The 21,566-nt window shown below is 36.2% G+C and overlaps 2 protein-coding genes and 1 long non-coding RNA gene across 3 annotated transcripts; all 3 read left to right on the top strand.

The window, feature by feature from the left end:
* Window positions 1–13: 13 nt before the first annotated feature.
* Window positions 14–1,211, top strand: LOC139984567 (uncharacterized). The gene is made up of 3 exons (XR_011799091.1): window positions 14–104; window positions 747–807; window positions 1,152–1,211. It is a non-coding gene; the product is annotated as an uncharacterized lncRNA (long non-coding RNA).
* A 130-nt stretch (window positions 1,212–1,341) lies between these two features.
* Window positions 1,342–3,462, top strand: LOC139954635 (uncharacterized). Its single transcript, XM_071954528.1, has 3 exons — window positions 1,342–1,560; window positions 2,241–2,416; window positions 2,754–3,462. Exons 1-3 carry the CDS (start codon window positions 1,467–1,469, stop codon window positions 3,114–3,116), a joined length of 633 nt encoding a protein of 210 aa, XP_071810629.1. The 5' UTR covers window positions 1,342–1,466; the 3' UTR covers window positions 3,117–3,462.
* Window positions 3,463–8,810: 5,348 nt separating this feature from the next.
* Window positions 8,811–20,685, top strand: LOC139954636 (general transcription factor II-I repeat domain-containing protein 1-like). Its single transcript, XM_071954529.1, has 8 exons — window positions 8,811–9,011; window positions 14,045–14,174; window positions 15,365–15,561; window positions 16,386–16,533; window positions 16,906–16,989; window positions 19,266–19,424; window positions 19,973–20,032; window positions 20,343–20,685. The coding sequence occupies exons 2-8, from the start codon at window positions 14,150–14,152 to the stop codon at window positions 20,441–20,443; spliced, it is 774 nt and encodes a 257-aa protein (XP_071810630.1). The 5' UTR covers window positions 8,811–9,011; window positions 14,045–14,149; the 3' UTR covers window positions 20,444–20,685.
* The last annotated feature ends 881 nt before the right edge of the window (window positions 20,686–21,566 follow it).

The raw sequence follows: 21,566 nt of genomic DNA on the forward strand, positions 1-21,566 counted from the left end.
GTTCTTTCACATTATTCATATAGTTTCTGTCACAATGAACACCATTAATTCATGGCGTGAGGAAGCAAAAGCACTCTTGGCAAAGAAGCAAAAAACATCCAAAAGTGAGTTTATGAATTCTCTCAATACTTCAGGGCTTGTAGCTTGGAGAAGAGGGTAGATCTTTATAATTGCTGTGCTTTTTGTATTATACTTTTTCATTTCAGTCAAGATTCCACTAATAACATAAACAATGCTAAAAAAAACTTTTATATCAACATGGCAAAAGTAATTCTAGGCCTGATGTTTTGATCTTGACAGATTATTCTTCAGAGCAAACAGTTTGCCATTGAAAAGGATTTGTTTATATTGAAACATTTTTAAAATATATTGATCTTACGCTGAATCTATTTGATATGAATTGTCCTAAGACTTCATTTGTCATTATCCTTTACAATAAGAGTCAGCTGCCAGGCTCCTTTCTCCTGTATCTTTCAAGATTGACAATTTTTTCCCTAAATTGTTACTTTACTGTATCCCTGGAATGCATACTGCTTGGCAAGATTTCTCAAAGTGAAGGAATCTTCGAAAGGGCATAAAACCGAAACAAAAGTTACATGCAAATTGTTTTTTTTTTACCTGCAAGCTCCTGCACATGTAATATGTTTTAGCTGGTAGAGCTTGTATGTAAATTGTATGTAACCTTTAACGGAATGTACCTGCTTTTATCAACCAAAAGAGAAAGTATCTTTCGTTCATCTTTTCAGAAATCAATCTTTCTTGGAAAGAAAGTTACGTTAAAAATCTGGATCTGTATCACGCTTTGTGGTATGTTATGACATTTTGCTCTCATTCGTTGCAATAAAATCATAAACTTTGTATAAACCATGCTGCCGTGTGAGTGTGCATATTTGTTTGCATTCGTGTGCGTGTCTGTGTGCGATACCGTGCTTGTATATCACAGACTGAAAAGGAAGTTCAGGCAAATCTGAAGTATACATAGGTGTACCACATTGAGTACACTGTGCAGGTGATTTATTCTTATGCACCTTATGCGCTAAATTGGGCATAATTGTCTCTACTGGTGCAGACTTGGTTATATGTGTATAATGCTGTCATTACACTTGGGAGATAGGGAACATAATTCTCTTCGTTTTATTTCTTTCATTTAGTTTGGATCTAGCGCTATGTGAAGACCAAGATCAGATTATGCTAACAAATTCACACATAAGTATATTGCAATTTTAGCAATTGTAAGTAATGAGTATCTCTAATATCATGTAAGTGTCATATCATGATCAGTGGTTCTATAACTGTTATGTCAAAACCAGTCAAATCATGATAAACTTTGTTCAGTATGTTTTTCTTTACTAACTTTTGATGTTACCTCCAGGGTGCATGAGGCATTAGCAAAAACAGAAGAGAGGAATGGCATATCAGTCCGATGGTCTCAAGAATCCCCTGAGTACAGCGATGTGTCAAGAGACATGCAGAACAGAAGCATGAAAGCCATGCAGGAACAGATGAGAAGTCAAGCAGTAGAATACTGTTACCTCAAAGAAATATCACGTAAATATAGTGGTATGTACACACTGGTATCTCCATCTGTGTTATGTCAAGTATTCTACCAGTTGGTGCATTTATATCAGATACTGTTAGAAAGTAAAAACTTTGCACTTGTATAACTTGTATTCATGAATAACCTACCCAATAGCACACAACAACTTGGGCGATATGATTTTACATGCACTCAGTAAGAATGTGGCTTGATTTATAGTACATAGTAAGGAAGGTTTCAAGATACTATTTGATTTGGAGGATACGTATACTTATTTGAAAGACATGCAACTTGAGGTACTCTGCATTGCTTTGTATAGCTGTTCTTCGGTATGCATGTAGTTTCAGCGATGGAAACACAAAAGTGACTAACAATATGATGCATGTGGTGATGGCTGTTCATGTTGCACAGGTTTTACTATGCATTAAACAGGATATAGGAAAGTCATCACTGGAATATCTTTATTTGGTGATGAGTTGACAAATATAGTTCAGGAATATCTTGAAGAGCATATTATGAATAACCTATTTACACTAAACCTGTAAAATATTTCATTAATTAGGGCAATAACAAACACACTAAGTAAGTTTGTTAGATGGGAATGGTTTGATATTCAACTGTGTCAATCTTTACCAGGTACATTGTCATTGAATCACCAAACCTATTATTGTGTAAGTGATTGCTCTACTTCTTTATGATACAGATGGGCAGGCTATTGCACAGAGAGTGGCAAAGCAGCTGAAAAGGTCTGCTGGTTCATTGAAGAGCTCCATTCGTGGATTCAACAATAAATTTGCCTCTCAGCAATCTGTAACATTTGCTCAAGTTGCTGATCCTTCAAGTGACTTCTACCATCTCATTAGTAGTGATGTACTCAGTGTGAGTAGTTGTTTCAATATACAGTGTACATTTCATGATCCACATTATTAAGTCTACACACCATCTCATTATTTTGAGAGCCTTCCATATCGGGGCTCATGGAACCATTACATACCCCATATACTGATAGACCAAAGTGTTTTCTCAGCATTTGACCACTGTTTCATCACTCAAGTGTTAAGGCATTGTTAGCTCTCAGTGACCTACTTATATGAAATGGGCACCTTACTCCGGGGGGGGGGGGGGTGGATCCTGACTCCTGAGGATAATAATTGGAACCAACGTAGTGAAAGTTGAAAGTTATTTTATTTCCTAACAATAATGTATTTGCTTGCAGTATAATCAAGAAATACCCCTTGTCGTTCGGAGAAAGGCCATTGATGCTCTGAATCTGTGTGACAGAGGCCATGAAGAGGAAGAAATTGTCAGAACAGAGATGAAAAACACTCTCCATTTTTACCAGAGGGAACAATCTATCATCCAGGCTGAGATATCAAAGTTGGACCAAGGGAGTAGATCACTGGCAAATATGGGCCTAAAATATTTGCTACATGACAAGAAGAGTTATTATGAACAATTGGAAGAAAATGCTACATTACAGTTTGAGCAATTAGCAGTAGCAGGATATCTTAACATTAAAGCTAATGAATTGCTCTTAAGTGATGATGACACATTGGAAGATATCTTATTGCTCTCATAGCGAGGATGAGATTTTGTAGTTCCTTTGCTAGTTGGGCTATATACAGATATCTGAGTTTTCATAGCAACAGTTGCCAGGCTAAGGATGTGCGGTCTTAAGCTAAGCTTCTATGTACAGCTCACTGTCAATAGTGGCCTTTGTAGAGTTTTTTTACTGGTAACTGCTGATCTTTTGCGATTCAGCTCACATACCCTTTAACAAAGCGGATGATGATAGCTTGTCTTACAGCAATCATGATTACTAACAGCTAGCGATATGCTCCATAGTTGTGCAGGCAATGCAATGCCTGATGCAATTACACATTAAATTTTATGTGAACCTACAATATGGACCTCAGAAAGTAATTCAAAGTAATACCTGGTTTCTACATAACATAAAAATATTGAAGTTTGCAGGTATTATTATTAACATAATTATTATTATTTTATGCAGGTATTATATTTTGAAATGTACTAGCTCAATATGAATTGACAAAAAAAGGCCCAGGGGTATGTGATCTGCTGCCTTCGATGGTAAAAAAGCAGATCAGATTGCCCTCTTTGATTATTTGTTGAACACAAAAAGGAACCTATGGAATGGGTATGTGGTGTAGGTGTGAGAGTGTATGTTTGTATGTATGTATATTAGATCCTCCTGCAAGCAGGAACTTGCTTATGAGGGGTGTCGAGACAAAGAGTGCCTCAGCTAGTCCAAATCTCAAAAAGGGAAAGTTACTTGAACTCCAAACTTAATATGTAGGTAGCACTAATTGAATAAATAATTGTTTTTCATAGAGATCAAATTCATTTGAGGTCAAACTCTGAAAAATTTAAAAATGCTACATCTCAGCAGGAAATGTTGCTTGAACTTCATAGGTCTTTCTTAGGTACCCTATGGTGAGTAAGTCTCCACAGATGTTCATGGGGTCAAAGACAGTGTGAGGTCAATACCTAGATACAAAGGCTTTGAGATAAATATGCATACATTTTACAAAACCTTTGCATTCTGCCATTGCCTGCACAGATTAACTATTTTGCTCACCAGGTTGAGAGTGGTGCATGGCCCAATGTACCTTCCAATGGATTGTTACTTCTCCTTGTATACATAAAATGGACATTAGTGCAGAGGCAGTCAAAATAAGCACCAGCTGTATTTACATACATTGCAGAGCATCTCTTGAAAGTATCAGCATTTCACTTCAAAGCCTTTTATTGCATCAGCAGTAGGTGGTTTTCTGTCCATTGAGCGTGTTGAAGTTGTCCAATGGTCCAGTATCATTTCAGACTTACAACATAAAGAGATACTATATTCATGTTGAAATACAAACATGCATGTACTGTTAACCTGCATCATGTGCATGTAGCAGAAAAAAATACAATTACATGTAGGCTAGCTGTGATGTGCTTGTGATTTTGCAAGTTGTGAAAGAATTCTATTGACTGGCACATACAAAGCTCTTTCCCAACCAGTGAGGTAATCATGCTACATACAGATATTGAAACAGGCGGCTACAAGGTCTGAGTTTTGTAGCCCAGGGTTATTGTTTATTATGATACCTACATAACATAACATCATTGAACCTGACCATTACTGCAGATTTGCTCAAAGCAAATTTGCACTCAACGATACCAAATCCTCTATTGGTCAATCGGTGGCATTGATGCCTTCCTAACGTTACTTGATCTGCCGAGAACCGCAATTAATAAATGGCAGATTTGGGGCCTTCCAGTCATCAATTATTTGCACAGTACATACCACCCTTCAAAACTTTACTCCAACCTACCATAAATGTAGTCTTGTTCATGTTTAAGTTTAAAATTCTGTGCTTCTTGCCCTGCAACCAGATAACAGTGTTATTTTATGATAAATATGGAGCATGCCATTAGCATCCAGTAAAACCTTATATACATATTGTCATTATGTAACATTTGATTTCCTAGTGCAAATTCAGCAGAACTTTAGAAGATGCATCACCTTTATTTATTGAGGAAAATATGAAAACCTAAATTAATTCGTAACCTGAGTCATATTTCATCAATTATATTTTTCCGTCAAACTTGTAGAGAGTAGCAGGAAATGGTGCAAACTGTGAATCCTCACTCATTGACATTATTATTCTAAGTATAACTGATTGTGATTACCATGTCATCTTCAATTGTCCAATTATTATGCAATAAATTCACAACGAAGATCAAACGTTTGAATGAGCATTGCATGCAGCCAACATGGCTGGGAATATATTAACCAAATTAAATGAAATCATACGAAAGTTATTAGGTAACATATTGTAACGTTGACCTCGGTCCACTGCATACAAGCACAGTCAACGAAAATGATGAAGAGAACTTTCTGTGTTGTTTCTTGGAAATCACTTTATTTCTCAAATTTTTACAAATGATTATTCTTAATTGGTGAGTCGAAGAACAGCAAGACGGATTTACAGTGTGTCAGTGTATAAAACGGTTTCAAACTTGAGTAATTGCTCAAGAGTAACACTGAGCCTGGAAACTAGCAATGACCTATGATGAGCATGTAATCATAACGTATACCTGAGTAAATACATTCACTGGTATCTGAGAAAGTGTCTCACCGGCACAGCTACTCGCGAGTAAGTAGAGTATACTAGATAACAATAAGCAGTGTTCTCCCCAGTTCACATACCACAGTTGCTCTTGAGAAAGTATCCTATGAGCAGGTTTCTAGTATGCAGCTAAACATTGAGAAGACAACTGAGCAAACGTCTCAGGAGTAGATTTCTCATAAGTGAGAAATCATAATTTGAGCAGATTTCTCATGAGTAGGTAAACGATGAGAAAATATATTTGAGTAGTTATCTCACGAGTAGATGACCAGTGAGTAGATTTCTCATGAGTAGGTAAACGATGAGAAAATATATTTGAGTAGTTATCTCACGAGTAGATGACCAGTGAGTAGATTTCTCATGAGTAGGTAAACGATGAGAAAATATATTTTGAGTATATGGCTGGCTAACTATTGAGAAGGTATTTGGCGAGTAAATCAATCGCCAGAGAGACGTCCTTCCACGTGGTATATAATGTAAGGAATTTGATTAAAAGTATTCCGCTAGATCGCTAGATCGTAGTTCGCTAGATCGTAAATTAACAGTCTTTCCCAAAATCTAACAGACAAATAACTACCAAATCATGGCTAACGATCGTTTTAAAATTGACAACCAACATGTATCATCATGAATTTGTTTACTATATACCCCACTTGCGTTCAATGGCTACGTGACTCTCAGTGGCCTATAACACAATAACGGGTCAACATATCGTTCCTTATTTTCTTAATTAACACTTTGTTCCCTACATATATTCTGACCCAAATTACTTGATACACAAATAATTACTTAATAACACATTTCTTAGCTCGCTACGTTACGACAAAGCGCTGCCTCGAACACAGTACCTAACGTTGCAGTATATCAACCAGCCTATCGAACCTAGCCCTTCGTTAAATTCTGGAAGTAAGTTTACTCTGAATAACACAACCGTTTCGTGTCCTAAACTAATTTACGGATCATTGCAACTATTTGTAAGCAATATGTCATTAATTTTACAGCTAAACGTGTCCTTGATCAAGTAATTAAACTTATATAAGGCCCAATTCACCTATAATTCCGACAACTTACATGTATACGTCTTAACCGCTTGCGTTCTTTCGTTCGACTCCCTAACACATGTGTAAAATCAATACAGGTATATACGGTAATTTTCCATGGAATTTCCAACGTTATAACAATACACAGGAAGCAACGGGTGATGCAATCAGCTGTTCAGTGATTGGCTAGAAGCCTCTCGCACGACTATATGCAAATATGGAGGTCAATAAACTTTGCCTAAGAAGTTCACCGGCTTATTCCGGTATAAGATAAAGATAAAAACATAGAAATAATAAACGAACATAGTGAATATAAATTTTCGCTACAATATCATAGTGGTGTACAGTTGGGATGGATAGGCATACATATCTCCGTTTTTGTTGATTTTACCGACTTGACATGCTAGGAATAGTGGTTCAAATGTCATGATTTTATGAAAATTTATTTTCGATGAAATAACTTGATATTTTATGGATTAAATTTGTTTTGATGGAGAATATATACATTGTTTATGTTAAATTGATTTTTGGTGTAATTTCTTTTTATATTTTATTTTTGTGGTAATGGACAGCAATTATTTCCTACAATAGTATAGCACAACTTCCCCTCTAACAAACGTTTATTATGGAAACAAAATTTCAATGGGGAGAGAAACTCCACCTTCTGTAAGATCACTCAACCCGGGATGCAGAACGCATTAACTTTATTTATCAATTTGACCCTTTCAAAGCATGAAATGTGGATCATGGATAACAACTAAATTGCCCCGGAACAACCTTGCTGCATGCTGCATGGCATTTTAGGTCTTTTGATTAAGTGTGGCAGATTTTTTTGTACACAACTGACGTGGAATAACTGCCTTAATATTAGGAAATTCATTGCAGCAATTAAGCTAGAATACTTGCAATAAAGGCCTTTGTCCAACCATACTACATTTGGCTTAGTTAATAATATGAAGACAATCACCATCAAATTCATTTTTTTTTTACTTGTTTGAATTTGTTTGTATTTTTTTTTTCAATATACAACTTAGATATATATTAATGAAGTAGAGTTCCCGGTAAATGCACCTCCATAGCATAACTATGTTAATGTAAGGCAATTCATTCCTGCAAATATGAGCATATATGCCAGTTAAATGACAGTAACGGCATCAACACAAACTAGTTTCATACGAATTTCTTAAAGGTGGAGAGGCTAGAATACTCATATCAAAAACAATCATTGCGGTTCTGTTAAGTATGTTAAAAATGTAGTGACATTTACAAAAACAAATTATATTCCATCACATCAAATAAGGTCGATTGATCATTAGCCTACAGTGTAGCTGCACTTCAGAAAACTTACATAAAATTGCATCTAACATCTAACATTCTGTATACAGGGGAGTTACAACTTACAACATAAGCCTGTAGTTTGTTTTCATTCTCCTCATCCTCAATCAAGTAGTGATATTAACTGTTCCTAAGTGAGGTTTTCCTTTAGCTGTTACCAGGCCTGTTGATGAGTGCTGTAGAAACTAAGTGTTTCTGAAATAAATATAAATTCCACTGCAATTTGTTACTGCATCCTGTCCTTGGAATTTATCTCAGCTTGAGGAGATTTTGAAGTTAAATTTATGGCATTAACCCTCAGCAGCAGCTGTGATGACATTTAGCCTTGGTAGTTACAACCTTCTAAAGTCTTGCCATATTCCCCATTGACCACAAATTAGAGAAGAATCAACTGAGGTAGCATAACCTTTGAAGTCACTTGTTAAAAATAGTGAGGACAAGCTATAAGGCATAATGTAGGCGTGGAAAGACCAGGGCACCTTGCATGCTCACCTGAATATTGCCAAGTAAGGACATGCAGAAATGGTAAATTTCCTCTAGATTGGTAATAAAAAGATTAAAGAATTTCGTCCAAAGGTGACCATATTTGAAAATCTAGCATATAAGGTCAAATACAGTAAACCTTCAATGTTGTAAAGTCCATTATAAATTTGCTGGTACATGTAATAATGGTTGGTTTAATTAAAACATAAATAAAAATTTAACAAGCATTTAAGCTATTATGCTTTTGAAATAAGACTACCATATCTTGCTAAATAGGCTTCTTGTAAATTAAATAAATTGCTTCCCCAGCAGAATTTACATTTCTGTTTCTTTTGTAGGAATGCACTTACCGCTGATGAGAGTAAACTCCTTGAGGAATATTGGTGTAATGGGCTGCAGAGTTATGGGAGCAGTTCGAACAAGAAAAAGATATTGGAGTTAACAAAAGAAACTTCATTAAGTGCCAGAAGAATAAAGGTCAGTTTAAAATTTATTATTTTGCTCAAATTTGAACAACATTGGGTTCATTTTCTGCCACTGCTGATTCGTTTCCTATGAGTTTGAGAGCTCAACCAGGGCGGGCGTGATGTTAGAAAGCCCACTGAAATGGACTCTAGGGTCACCTTGATCCAGCGCAGTAGTTAAACAACATTGTTTTTATCTCAGTTGCAAGCGATCTTCTTATTCTCCACAAAAGGAGTCATAGCTAGTCTTATTTGAACCCAATTAGGCTATGCCTGTTTAATTTATACCGAGGAATGGCTGGGATCTGATCTGGACCATCTGCAGGTAGCCTGTGCCCTCCCTGTGCTATTCTGTAGAAGGCCTTATGTAGACAGTAACAACTTCTAAAACGTTCCTCGCAACCAATGACACAAGGAACAGTCATTGCAGTCTCTAAGTTTAATCTAAAGCTAATTCAACAACTGTCAATTGGAAGCAAACTACTCAATCTCTGTAAGACATGACAGATTACTGACAGCACAATACTGAGGTAAATTTTACTGAGCATGTTGAGACATACCCAAGATATTGCATTACAAACGGAATGTCCCCATAATGGGGGAAAAAGAAAATATACTTGTCACAGCATTTTCTGGAAAAAGAAGGCATCCAAGGAATTAAAGCAGACTCCCTGAATGAGGGCAATTATTGGGTAAAAAAAAATATTCATGTCTTCATTGTCATCTTCGTTATGATTTTCGTCGTCAACATTAATAGAATACTGTACCTAAGTATCAATCTTTCCTGAATGTTTATATTGAGTAAGAAAGCCAATTATGGCTGGTAGAGTCAGTTGTGCCATGTAATCCATAATTAATCAGAAGTCGGTGATCAGCTGTACTGTACATCGGCTAGGGATGGTGGTGTAAATTGTGCAAACTGTTCTGTCAATTCAGAGGAATGTATGTGTTCTCAATATACTGTAGGAAACACTCCCTGTTTAATTTCCCATAGGAGCAGTACTCTATGACTCACAGACCAGAGTGAGCAGTTCATGCTAGCCATGATACATGTCTGTCTGTTCTCTTGAGAATTGCTGTATTGCCTGCATAAAACTATGTCACATAATTTGTGTAACGGTCCCAGTTGATCTGTGCCCATGAACAGCTTTGTTAGGGATCTACTACCCCTTGCAGAGGTTATCTTGTAAATTCCTCAAACACAAGGTCTTTAAACTGTTGATGATTCAGATCTTGTATGAAATAGCTTAAAAAGACAAACAGAATAGTGAAGAAACTACCATGATAGCATTCTCTGCTAAGGAGATATCACACTTTGAAGATTTCACAATTTCTTTGCAAATGACTGGTGTAGAAAGACTAACTGTGAGGGTGTGATGTCACATCCTCACTTCCTTAACATGTGTCAATATATTTCATTAAAGAATAATTATATCTCAAACACTTCCCTTGACACATATGGGTCAGATCCAAAACCTGTCAACCTCAGGGCTAAAATTTAGATGATCATAGTTATCAATTTTGATAGTTTTGTCCAAAAGAAGAACAATTTAAGCTTGCTTGGCCAAAAAATTAAATTTGTATGTTTCTTTGTTAACGAGTACTGCTTAATTATATCAACAATGCACTTAAACCAGCGTTATGGACGGAAACAGCAATTTGTGCCACTGAACTGCAAGGAATGATGGAATTCACAGGAATCTGCACCTGAATAATTGTTTATGGTACTGATCTCTCCAAAATAGTTTTTGGAAAAATTAAGTAGGGCATCCCTAATTAAGATTCTAATCGAGAAGAAAATCATTAATTCCGTCCGTAACGCTACCTGATGTCATTAATCTCCTGGCAAGTTTAAAGTTCACTTCAGTGATAAAATTTGCATGTAATCTTCTGAAGGTTATCAATGCCATTAAGGATGAAGTGAAAAATTACCAGATTCTTGCATATTGATAAGCTGGGGTTCAATGAAACATCTGTGTTATGGATGGAATTAGGAAAACGTTATGGACGGAATGTGAATGTTATGGATGGAAATTACTTTCTTTGGAAAAACTATGCAGAATGTTTTCATTAAGTTAAATCAAAGACATCAAATGTGAATGAATGGTATTTTGGATGGAAAACCTTTTTTTACATGTACATTACAGTATTTTTCTACGCTTTCAGGTGATGTTTTCCCTAATTTAAAAAAAAAAAAATTAATTTCGGTAAAAATCACAAACTTTGAGGATTTTTTATTTCAAATAAGGCAAAACACCCTCCTGAAATTTTTTGTACAAACAGGGTGGTACTATATCTCTTCCAGAAAAAATTATCCGATTTTTTCAACATTACGCATTTTGAGTTATTGGCCGTCAAAGACGACCTCTTTTGTACATCGGAGCAGCTTAACAACTTCTTAAATTATTATTCAGAACAGCAAGAACCCTGAAATTTGTTTAGGGGTAAGAACTTTATACTTATAGTTTAAGTATAAAACCCTGACAGCTCTAACATGGTTACTTTGGTAAAAAATTGGCATAAAAACTCCTACCTCATGCTGAATCGCAGCATGAAATAGCAACTTTAGAGTTGCACAACTTGCAAATATATCATAGGAAAGCATTGTAATCGTTATTTTGTAATGTTTGTACCAGACATAATAACCTCTGAAAGAATCAAGTACCCTGAAGCAATGGTTTAGGAGGAATTCATCACTAAAAATAGCACATTTTTTAGTGATCCTATCTATGGGATAGACTCTATAGGCATCTGTAATAGAAAGGTGGTAGAATGGTTAATTGCTGAGAAATGAGACCTCAAAAGTCAAGAAAATGCCATGGTGGCGACAAATTGCGGAATTTCAAAGTGTGATAAATCGGCCAATTGGAAAGCAATGCAACTGAAATTTTCAGAATATGCTTATTTCATGATGGTCCAATCATACCAAAAATTTGAGAATTTTTTGGAGAGGGTGCAGCAACAGCCATTCTTGATTTGACACGGAATGACCCTTATAAATCCAAGTTGTCATCCTTATGCAACGTGGTTTTTGTGTATGAAGGAGACTGGTGGTTGGAAAAGGTGGACCAAATATCAGTTGACAGTAATGATGTCTATGTCTCCTTCCTACACCCTAAGGGCCCTACCAATACTTTCTTCTGGCCATCACCTGAGACAAATATCCCACTAGGAATGATCATGGGGAAACTAGAACAGCCTGTCCTCCAAATTTCAAGTAGCAAAGTGGGAATTGCAACAAAGGTGGTTGAATATATTAGGGACAAGTTTCAAAGAGATTGTGAGCCGTGATGGTGACGAAAAATTTTGACAAATATGAATCGATGTATTTTGTTGAGATTGAAAAGTCTATTTCAAATTTTCATGACTGTTCAACCATACAGGCCTCCCATGTCCACAGTTTTATTTGCATGTGTTGTTTTCTTTCATACAAGCTTTGCAGACTGGTGAAACTTTGATTGCATTGGCATTGTTTGAAGGAGGTGAAGCCACAAAAGTGAAAAAAACAAATGGGAAAAGTACTGACAGCCTCTGCTTATAGTGCTGAAAGCCACCTGATGAGTACCTTCAGCAAGAGTGAAACTTTTCATGTGCTGTAGCAATTCATTTCAGGCTAATTCAATACTTTCCGTCCATAACATTCCGTCCATAACAATTCCTATTTCAGGACTAGCTCTTTCCCTTCTTATAATAAATTCAATTTTATTTCATATTATTACACATATTGGCCATAAGTATTAACTTATAACACACACTTCACAATTCAAGAGTTGATCCTAAATCAGGACAAAACCTTCCGTCCATGACGTTGTACATTCCGTCCATAACACAGAATTTTGGTTTGGGGTAGTGGGTTAATAGAGGTACATTGAAGATTATGAGTGGGAGTATGATAAAGCTAAGGTACCAGGCCTGTGATGAAAAGTACCTGATACTTTGAAATCCTGAACACTTCACAGAGTTTTGACCCACTATGAAGGTTGGTGGAGATCGATCATTTTTCTGATTCCGTCCATAACGAACACCTAATTTGCATATTCAGACTAATATTGCACTACCCAATTAATTTTTTTCCGTTATATCAGGTACAGGTACAGGTACAGGTATCCCAACTTAGATCAATCATGCATACCTTACCAAATACTAACTCTCACACTATTTTTGATGGGATTTTATCTCTGTGAATTCCGTCCATAACATTGGCAGAGGTTTTGGATCTGACCCATATGAGATCTCCTGACGTATCTTTTGGTTGTAGGTCATAAAATCTTACAAAATATTTTAATAAAATAACAAAGACTTTTCAGGAATGTGAGGATATGACGTCACAGCTAGTCTGATTTCAGCAGTTTCTACACAATCAGATAGAACTTGAAATTTGAATATCTCCTAAACGGAAAAACATATTTGAATAATTTCTTCACTGTTGGGTTTCTTTTATTGTCCTCTTTCATATAAGAAACATTTTTGACACCTGAACTATTCCTTTAATTGTGTTTGCTCTGTGGTGCTCTACATTAATTATTTGAAGCAAGTCTAGCAGCAGTGTGTCAAGTTTTTTTTCCATTAAACCTACATCTCCCATCATTACGTTATAACGAAGTGTACAGTACTTTGACTTCAACCTTCTTTCACTTAAATTCATTGGCAACATAATGTGCTACATCAGCATATTCTTAGGCCAGTCTGGATTTTGTATGGATTACACTGTTTACCAAAATTTGTAACCTACACTTGCAGCAGTGATTCAATGCTTGCCACGCATGGCAATTGCCATCAGCTACCATGATGTTTATGAGCCAAATGTTGGTAAGCTGAGTTGACCAAATCTGTCTTATTAATCTGACGATTAAAAATAGTTGAGAAGGTTGAAAGACAAACATGAAGAAATGTTCCAGGAATGTTCAATATCTCTAGGCCACTACCATCACTAGATTAAATTTAGCTTCTGACTTGATCATACTTTATTGGATTGTTTGTAATTGTTTAAATGACACTAGACACACCGTTTTTTTTTATGTATTTGTTTTTTATATATCTCATTAGAACTGGAATTACAACAAAAAAACAAAGCAGGTCAGAAGAAAATTTGGCAGCCGCAGCAAAGTACCTTCACTAAAACCCAGGAAAAAGAGTGCCTATAGCTGCTTCATGGCAGAGTATATTTCAGAACATGGTGGGTACAGTAGATATGAAGTTCATTATATTTGAGCAGTCAAGAAAATCCAACCTTGTTTCTGATGCAAGCCACAAGTCTTTTAATTTTATTGTTAGAAGAATTGAGCAAACATCCAGCTTTACTATTGGCTTTCTTTGTGGTGGTTTTGAAGGAGGTGGCTTGAGTCACCCCCCCCCCCTTCTATCCTTCCCACAATCACTTTCCTTGTTTAGCTGTGACAAAGATTGTTAGCATGCATGCCATGACATTTCAAAGAAAAACAAATTAGAAAAATGTGATACTAGTACTGATCATAATGGTGGTACTAAACCCAGGTGTTTGCTCTTTCTGACTGGGGTGGGAGTCTAAAATCCAACACAGGACTCACAAAATGTGGGGTGACATGTTGGTTACTAAAAACATAAAAAAGAGAAAGTGGTGAGCTTTTATGATTTCTTTACCATAAGTCAGCTCATACACAGCTCAACATGGCAATGTTCACCTTTATGCAACCAAGGTAAGGATATCATGTCTGTCTGACTTAAGTCTATCTGTCTGTCAGCCTGGCTCTGTGTCCAAATTTGGAAAGATTCTTCTATTCACACAGTGTCCAATGTAACTGAATAAAATTTGATGAAGTTGGATGATTTGTATCTGTGTTGTTCATGAGCTTGTGATCAAGGTCATGTATGGCTTACGATGTGACATAGATATGCCTGGGATATTCAAGAATTTGAATTGGAGCCTTCTTCTAGAGATTATTAACATGTGTTCATTATATTAAGTTTGCAATGCCTGATCAAGATTCATAGTGTTCTCTAGTCCCGATTGTGTATGAGAATTTAATTACTTGAGGCCTAATCACAAGTCGTGTACTGATTCCAGTCAGCTTGTGTTCAAAATAACGTTCTTCTATGTAAGCATGCATGGTTTGTGGGATATGGGACATGGGTTTGTCTCCTGCACAGGTACAAATGTGTACAATAGATCTGCATGCAAGTAGTCAAGTAATACTGTGTAATGTTGTCTGGAGTGGTCTATATATGCTACACTCCGTACATTCATTGCATGAAACAAGTTCTCTGTCTGAATTCCAAGTAATTAACCACTTTTAGGGATGCAGCTATCTGGATAAAATACTGACATTGAGCTGCCTTTTATCATAATTGCCTAAATGAGTTAATCTTCAATTTTTCTTTGTTTTGCAGCAACATCACCTGAAAACCAGGCTACAACCCTTAACAAAGCCAATGAAGCATGGAAGAAAGTAAAAGGTACACCAGAAGTAAGCAAATACAAGGAGCAAGCAGATAACAAAAATAGGATGGATGCCGAAGGTGCTACAATCAGGCAGGAGCATAAGAAGGTCATGGCCAGGCACATTTTGACTGAAATCAAGAAAATGGTAAAAAACTGAAATAGCAGTAACCAAAGGCTATCATTTGTAGTGAGAGTGTTTATAAACACAATTTCATGGTATGTCAATTACATACTGCAGAAATTTCAGTGGAAGACTGATGACTATAACAATCTGTATAATTAGAGCTGCATATTGTTTCACTCCCATCTGTAGGTATGACATTGCAGGTGTTATCATGGCTGCTAATTAAATAGTCTTTCACTTATGTTTTTACTCCAATGACTATGCCAAATAATGTTTCTCTATATTTCATTACCGATGAAAATACTCTAGTACAACATTCCCAAGTACTTGACACTTGACATAAGAATTAAGACGCAAACTCTAACCAATTTCCCCCATATGATAGAACATGCATGGAACCGCTACGTACCTCCACATTTTTTACTATAGCAAATAAAAGTGGAAATATTAGTGTTATCATAGTGTGCTCTGTACTGAAGAACAGCAAAGTCATCTTTCAAAGTATGAAACAAAAAACAACAATCACAATCAAATTTACCACAAAAGTCATAACCAGTGAATCAGATTGACTCTGTGATGTTGCATGTTAACTCCAGTTACTGTATTCTGTCATAGAGGTCACAAGCATGTCTGCTATGATATCGTTGACTCAAATAACTAGCAATTCAATAATTTACCTCAATATTGCAATGAATTATCATTGGGGTATTGTGCTGGAAAACAAAAAGATATTCCATCTTGTTTTTGCACGTCTGTGTGTGTGTGCGTGTGTGAGATTGTTGAGGGTGCTTTAATGTTTGTTCCTATTACTGGGAGTAATATAATCGTTCTTCATTTCTTTCCAGTGTTTTCAACTTGAAGAATTGGACTATGAAGCAATGTTCGTTGCCATAGATACAGAGCAAAATCTCCATAGTTCAGGAACTACTGAAGGACAAAAGTTTTTAGATAAAGAGGTAGAACTCTTACGAAAATTTGGACTGAGTGTTATAGGTATGCAAAACAATTTCATTGTTGAGTTATTATTCATTGCAGTTATTTATTAGTCAAGCGGCATAGAGACTTTAAATGCCTGGAAGTCAGATTGCTTTGACTTCATCCCAAAGTAGTAAGTAGAGCAATTACATGAATGGGTTTTCCAGTAGAAGTCAAATCTATCAGGTGGTGTAATGCACAGTAGCACAAGTGGCGCGAGTTCCTGCTTGCAGGATCATCTAATATACATACATATATATTTATATATATATATACATACAATTATCCCACAAAAATCAACTGCATATGAGGAAATATTTAAAGGTCATACATTCATTTTGAAGGTAGATCAAACTTGTGATTGTTTTTTCTTTCTGTTTCATTCAATAGGGGGTAATGCTGATGGTCCTGTTAAAGAAGCAACCCGTGCAACACTACGTACCAGCGTGCAGGAGCTCTTTAACGAAAAATACTGTAAGTGAAACTGACTAAATCACATTCATCGATTGCATCTTGGGAGAGAAATATTACTATTGTCTTGTTGTCACTTATAACTCATTAGCAATCAACAGGAATTTTTTTGATATGATAAAGTCAAATTCCATTCTTAAACTGCTGAGTGAAGTACGAACAACTGGAAAATCAGTCAATCAGTTTCCCAATTGTTGACAGCGCTACTTACATTAGCTGCCTAATATTGATTGTTCATTATTATGAGCTGCAGACATTAAAATGCAATATTGCAATTTTTCGGCTCATAGTAAAGTATTTACTACACAAACAATACTGTGGTTTCCGTTTAGTTGGAAAAGAAAGCAATTTAAAGAAATTTGATGTTAAAGTTACCAGATTCTCACTGACCAGAAATGTGATGCGAACAAGCTAATGAACGTACAGGTCACTGTGTGTCGTCATTCTGCAGAGTGTACCCCATAGGCAAAACAATAACAATGGACTTTCTTTTTACTTCTCTTAAGAAAGTGAGCCATTTATTAACTTCATTCTTGCAATAAACATGCAGCTACAGGAGAAAGAAATGGTTGTTAGAATTGTTCACACATAGCTACTTAAACTGATTTTGGTTGGCAGTTCTTCAATTACAAGTAAATTATGGTTACAAACCTGCATCAACGACTGATCATATTTTGTAAGATTCGTTGTCATTATAGGCCACGTTACATAGTGTGCGGTATGATATTGAGGCCTTACCGGAATTCCGATTCTTACCTTGTGAAAATATCAACATTTCAGGTATTTCTTAATTTTTGTTGCAATTAATCGTGTTTTGCAGTTAGTTTCGGTCAGTGGATACAGTTGAATCCAAGAAATACAAAGCTCTGCGGGGTATATGTCTCAGTCTTGCTGACATAAAGTATAATGCTTTCAGCAAGTCACAACTGCACAAAAGCAGATACACAAGCAATTGGAACACCACAGAAAAACAAAATGCCTGATGGATTCCTTGTTACACATTTTAAGAGTTTGAAAAGTGAAAAATGCATGAACTTTTACCGTCTCAGGAAAATATATACATTAGGTAGTCGGTAGTCGAGCACAATTGGCATGGATAATTTCAAATGGTATAGCAAACATGCCAAATATTCAAAGCATACTTCCAGCCAACCAATAAGGATGACTATCTCTATTAACAGAAGACCCAAAAATGGAACTAATCAGTATCGATCTAGTATAGCCCATCATTCTTCCTAAGGTAAATAAAAAAAGCTTAACTCTTCGCTGGTTGAATAAGTCATATTTTCTGTCATCCTCGTTGTCTATAACCCGTCCTTATAAACCTGGATTTACCTAGATATGACTAAGTGACGTGAAAATAACTGTCAGCCTGGCATATGAAAGATATTGCTTATACCACCCAAAGACTGAAATGTGACGGTAATTAAGGGTCAAAAAAATTGACGTACAAAAGGTAACAATTTTGAGTTTAGAAGTAAACATCTAGCATAACGCCAATTCGTCCCAAGGAAACTATTCGGAACAATGTATCCTCTGTCCCAGTCATCGTTTCTGAAGTGTGCTGAACATATTTTTGCCGGCATACGGTGGGAAACCTGGGAGCGAGAAAGTCATTGCGAGTTCTCCTTACAAAATAAATCCAAGCCTGCAGCGTTTGTCGTCGGTTTGATGACTGGGAAACATAAAGAAACTAAATCTTCGGTTCCAAAAAGTGTATTGGCAACATCCTACTACAAAAATCATTGGCATTTTGATACTAACAGTTTATATTTGACAGAGTGTCGTACAGGCATAGTACCGTACTGAAGTGAATAGCTGGATCGACGGTTTTCCTCACACAACTCCACACATCTACGTCAGGGTGAACTACAGTCACTTGTGCGCTTAGGAATGTTTGTGAAAATAGGAATTATTTTGTCCAAAAGTGCTAGGTTTTACTGAGTCCCACAATAACATAATGCAATTTGTGATAATGGAAGTGAAAAGATGTAACATAAATTTGAACGGATTAGAGGATGTAGAAAAACCACCACATATTCAATTTAAAGGAATTAAAATGTTTTCAACTTAAGGAAACTTGCAAAGCTTTAATGTTGGGAAGGTTTCCAGTGAATAGAACAGTTCTTGTGTGTTAATATTACACTGTTAGCTGGATTGAGGCATGAACTCGAGTTTATCATGTAAACTAGTAAACTATGTTACTAGCTATCTGATTTAAGGCACATTGCTATCCCTGCAACATTTTAAGGACACATGTTTGGTTTATATGATCATAGATGCAGGTACGGGCAGAAGAGCAATGAGCTACAAGCAGCTTGCTATGGGGAATATTGTGGTTGATGGTCTGCCACCTGGTATTACCTGCAAACGACCGTCTGCGTATGGAGTCGATGATCTGCAAGCAATATTACGCAGCAAAAATAGTATTACCATCTGTAAGTTTGTTGTTTTATTTTTGTCTTACTAGTAAAGCACAAGGCCAACAAGTGTTACCTTTCAGTGAGCAGATATCCTTTTGCTTTCTACAGTCATTTACAGTCATCAATTGTTATAAAGCTAAGCAGGACAATTGGAACACTTACAAACATGATATGAGAGTAGGGGAGGGGGGGGGGTGAGTGGACATAGGGGCTGGGTGTTTTTGCTGCAGAACTTCATTGAAATTGTCACATGATACATGCTGGTAGGTACACACATACCAGCTTAAAGGGAAATAATCACAATGAAATATATTCACTGAAATGGAGAAGGGAGGGGTCTGTCCATAATATAGATAGTGGTATGTTATATTTACACCACTACATAAAAATTTTGACCTGGGTTTAGGGTACTTGCTGTTTTTTCGTCCTGTAATGGTGTTCATGACTGTACACATTTATATTGTCCATATATTGTTGTATATACTTATAGTGTGTGTAAGTTCTCATGAGAACATATTGTAACCAATCAAATTTATTTCACTTTCATTGCTTTTCCTCACAAGGTTCTTCCAGCAATGCAACTATTACTCCAGTGGCCAATTGCTCATCAGCAAATCAACATGGTACGTACAAAACTTATATCGAACTTAAAAGTTTGCTGATATAACATACTTTTTAAAAATATCTTTTGTTCGATTTTACAGCACAAGTCATTTAACTTCCTGTTCAAAATCTAAACCTTTTGGTTTAAGCTAGTTTACCATTTGTTAAATTGTAGTTCTGCAGTTTTGTAGTGACCATGATCAGAATATTAATATGTCGGCAGCAGAATTGCACATATCAAAGCTTAAAACAAACACAAATATAATCAATTTTATATAATGTGCTTGCTCACTGTGTTTGTTCCCTTTCCTCTGTAATTTCTGTTTGCAGTGTCTGTGAGTGATGAGAGTCAAATGTTAGACCTGCAGGATCAAGATCAAGGCTCTAGTCATGATGAAGCTGTTCAGCCATCGTACGACCAAGAGGGTTAGTGGTTTGGCTGTCATGTTCTACTTCATTTCTATCTTTATTGCAGTGGTTAGAACATTCTTTGCTTATGCATACAACAAGCATTGCATTTCATCATTTTTGGTTTTGATGATAATTGTAACCTTTTTAGTCGTGATGCATGCATGTGTATGTGTTGTGAAGTAAAGCTTGTAAACAGGATATCTCACAAAGAGAAGCGTGGACATATCATGTGAATGTCAGATTTAATAAGTGACATGCAAGGTGATATATTACAGGGTATTTATTTGTATCTATTATCTCCACTTACTGGAGTGACAAAGATTTTGTAGTATCTTAGGGGAGTATTTGTCACCATGACACTCAGACAAACCCTTGTTAGTACTCAGTGTGCCAGTGAGCATTCCTATCCTAAAAAGTGACAAATGTCATGTCCAGTGCATGATGTAATTCCCAATGTGATTGTTTCTTATTAAAACTAATGAGTCTGAGATAAACATCCATGACAGAAATGAATTACATTAAAGTCATTAACTTGTAGCTTCTGTCCTTCATAAATGTGAATGTTACCATTACTTCCTGTCATTACATTGTGCTGAAGTAGGAAATTGTTTATTCTTTTTATCCCTCTCATCATCTCATTTCATTGGAAGTTACGAAGATTGTAACATCCCGATGCATGAGTTTGCACTTCTAATGGAACTATGTATCATCTTCATAATCTCCATAGAACCTGCAGTCATTCTGCTGGACATATTTGAAGATGATTCTGTTGCTTTTAACAGATTTCTCAACATGCTTACATATTTTGCACATTGTGGGTTCCTGCTTCTAGGGCATAGGCCTACTAATTTGAACATAGTTTTCAAGCTGGAGTAGCAACTTCCTGATTAATCATTCACCACTATTATTGTTAAATGATTAAGTTTTCCATGCTATTAAAAGTATTTTTTTTGTTTCAGCTGATTTCTTCCCGGTGGAGAAAGTCCTTAAGAAGAGGCAGAAGAAGGGAGAAACTCAGTATCTGGTCAAGTGGCACGGGTACTCTTCCAAATATAATCAATGGGTAGATGCAGGGAGCATCTCAAAGGAAGCCCTGGATCTGTATAAAGGCATTTAAGGATTTCCACTTATATCTCCTTAATT

This window comes from Apostichopus japonicus, chromosome 17 (genome assembly GCF_037975245.1).
Source record: "Apostichopus japonicus isolate 1M-3 chromosome 17, ASM3797524v1, whole genome shotgun sequence".
Classification (NCBI taxonomy): Eukaryota; Metazoa; Echinodermata; class Holothuroidea; order Aspidochirotida; family Stichopodidae; genus Apostichopus; species Apostichopus japonicus.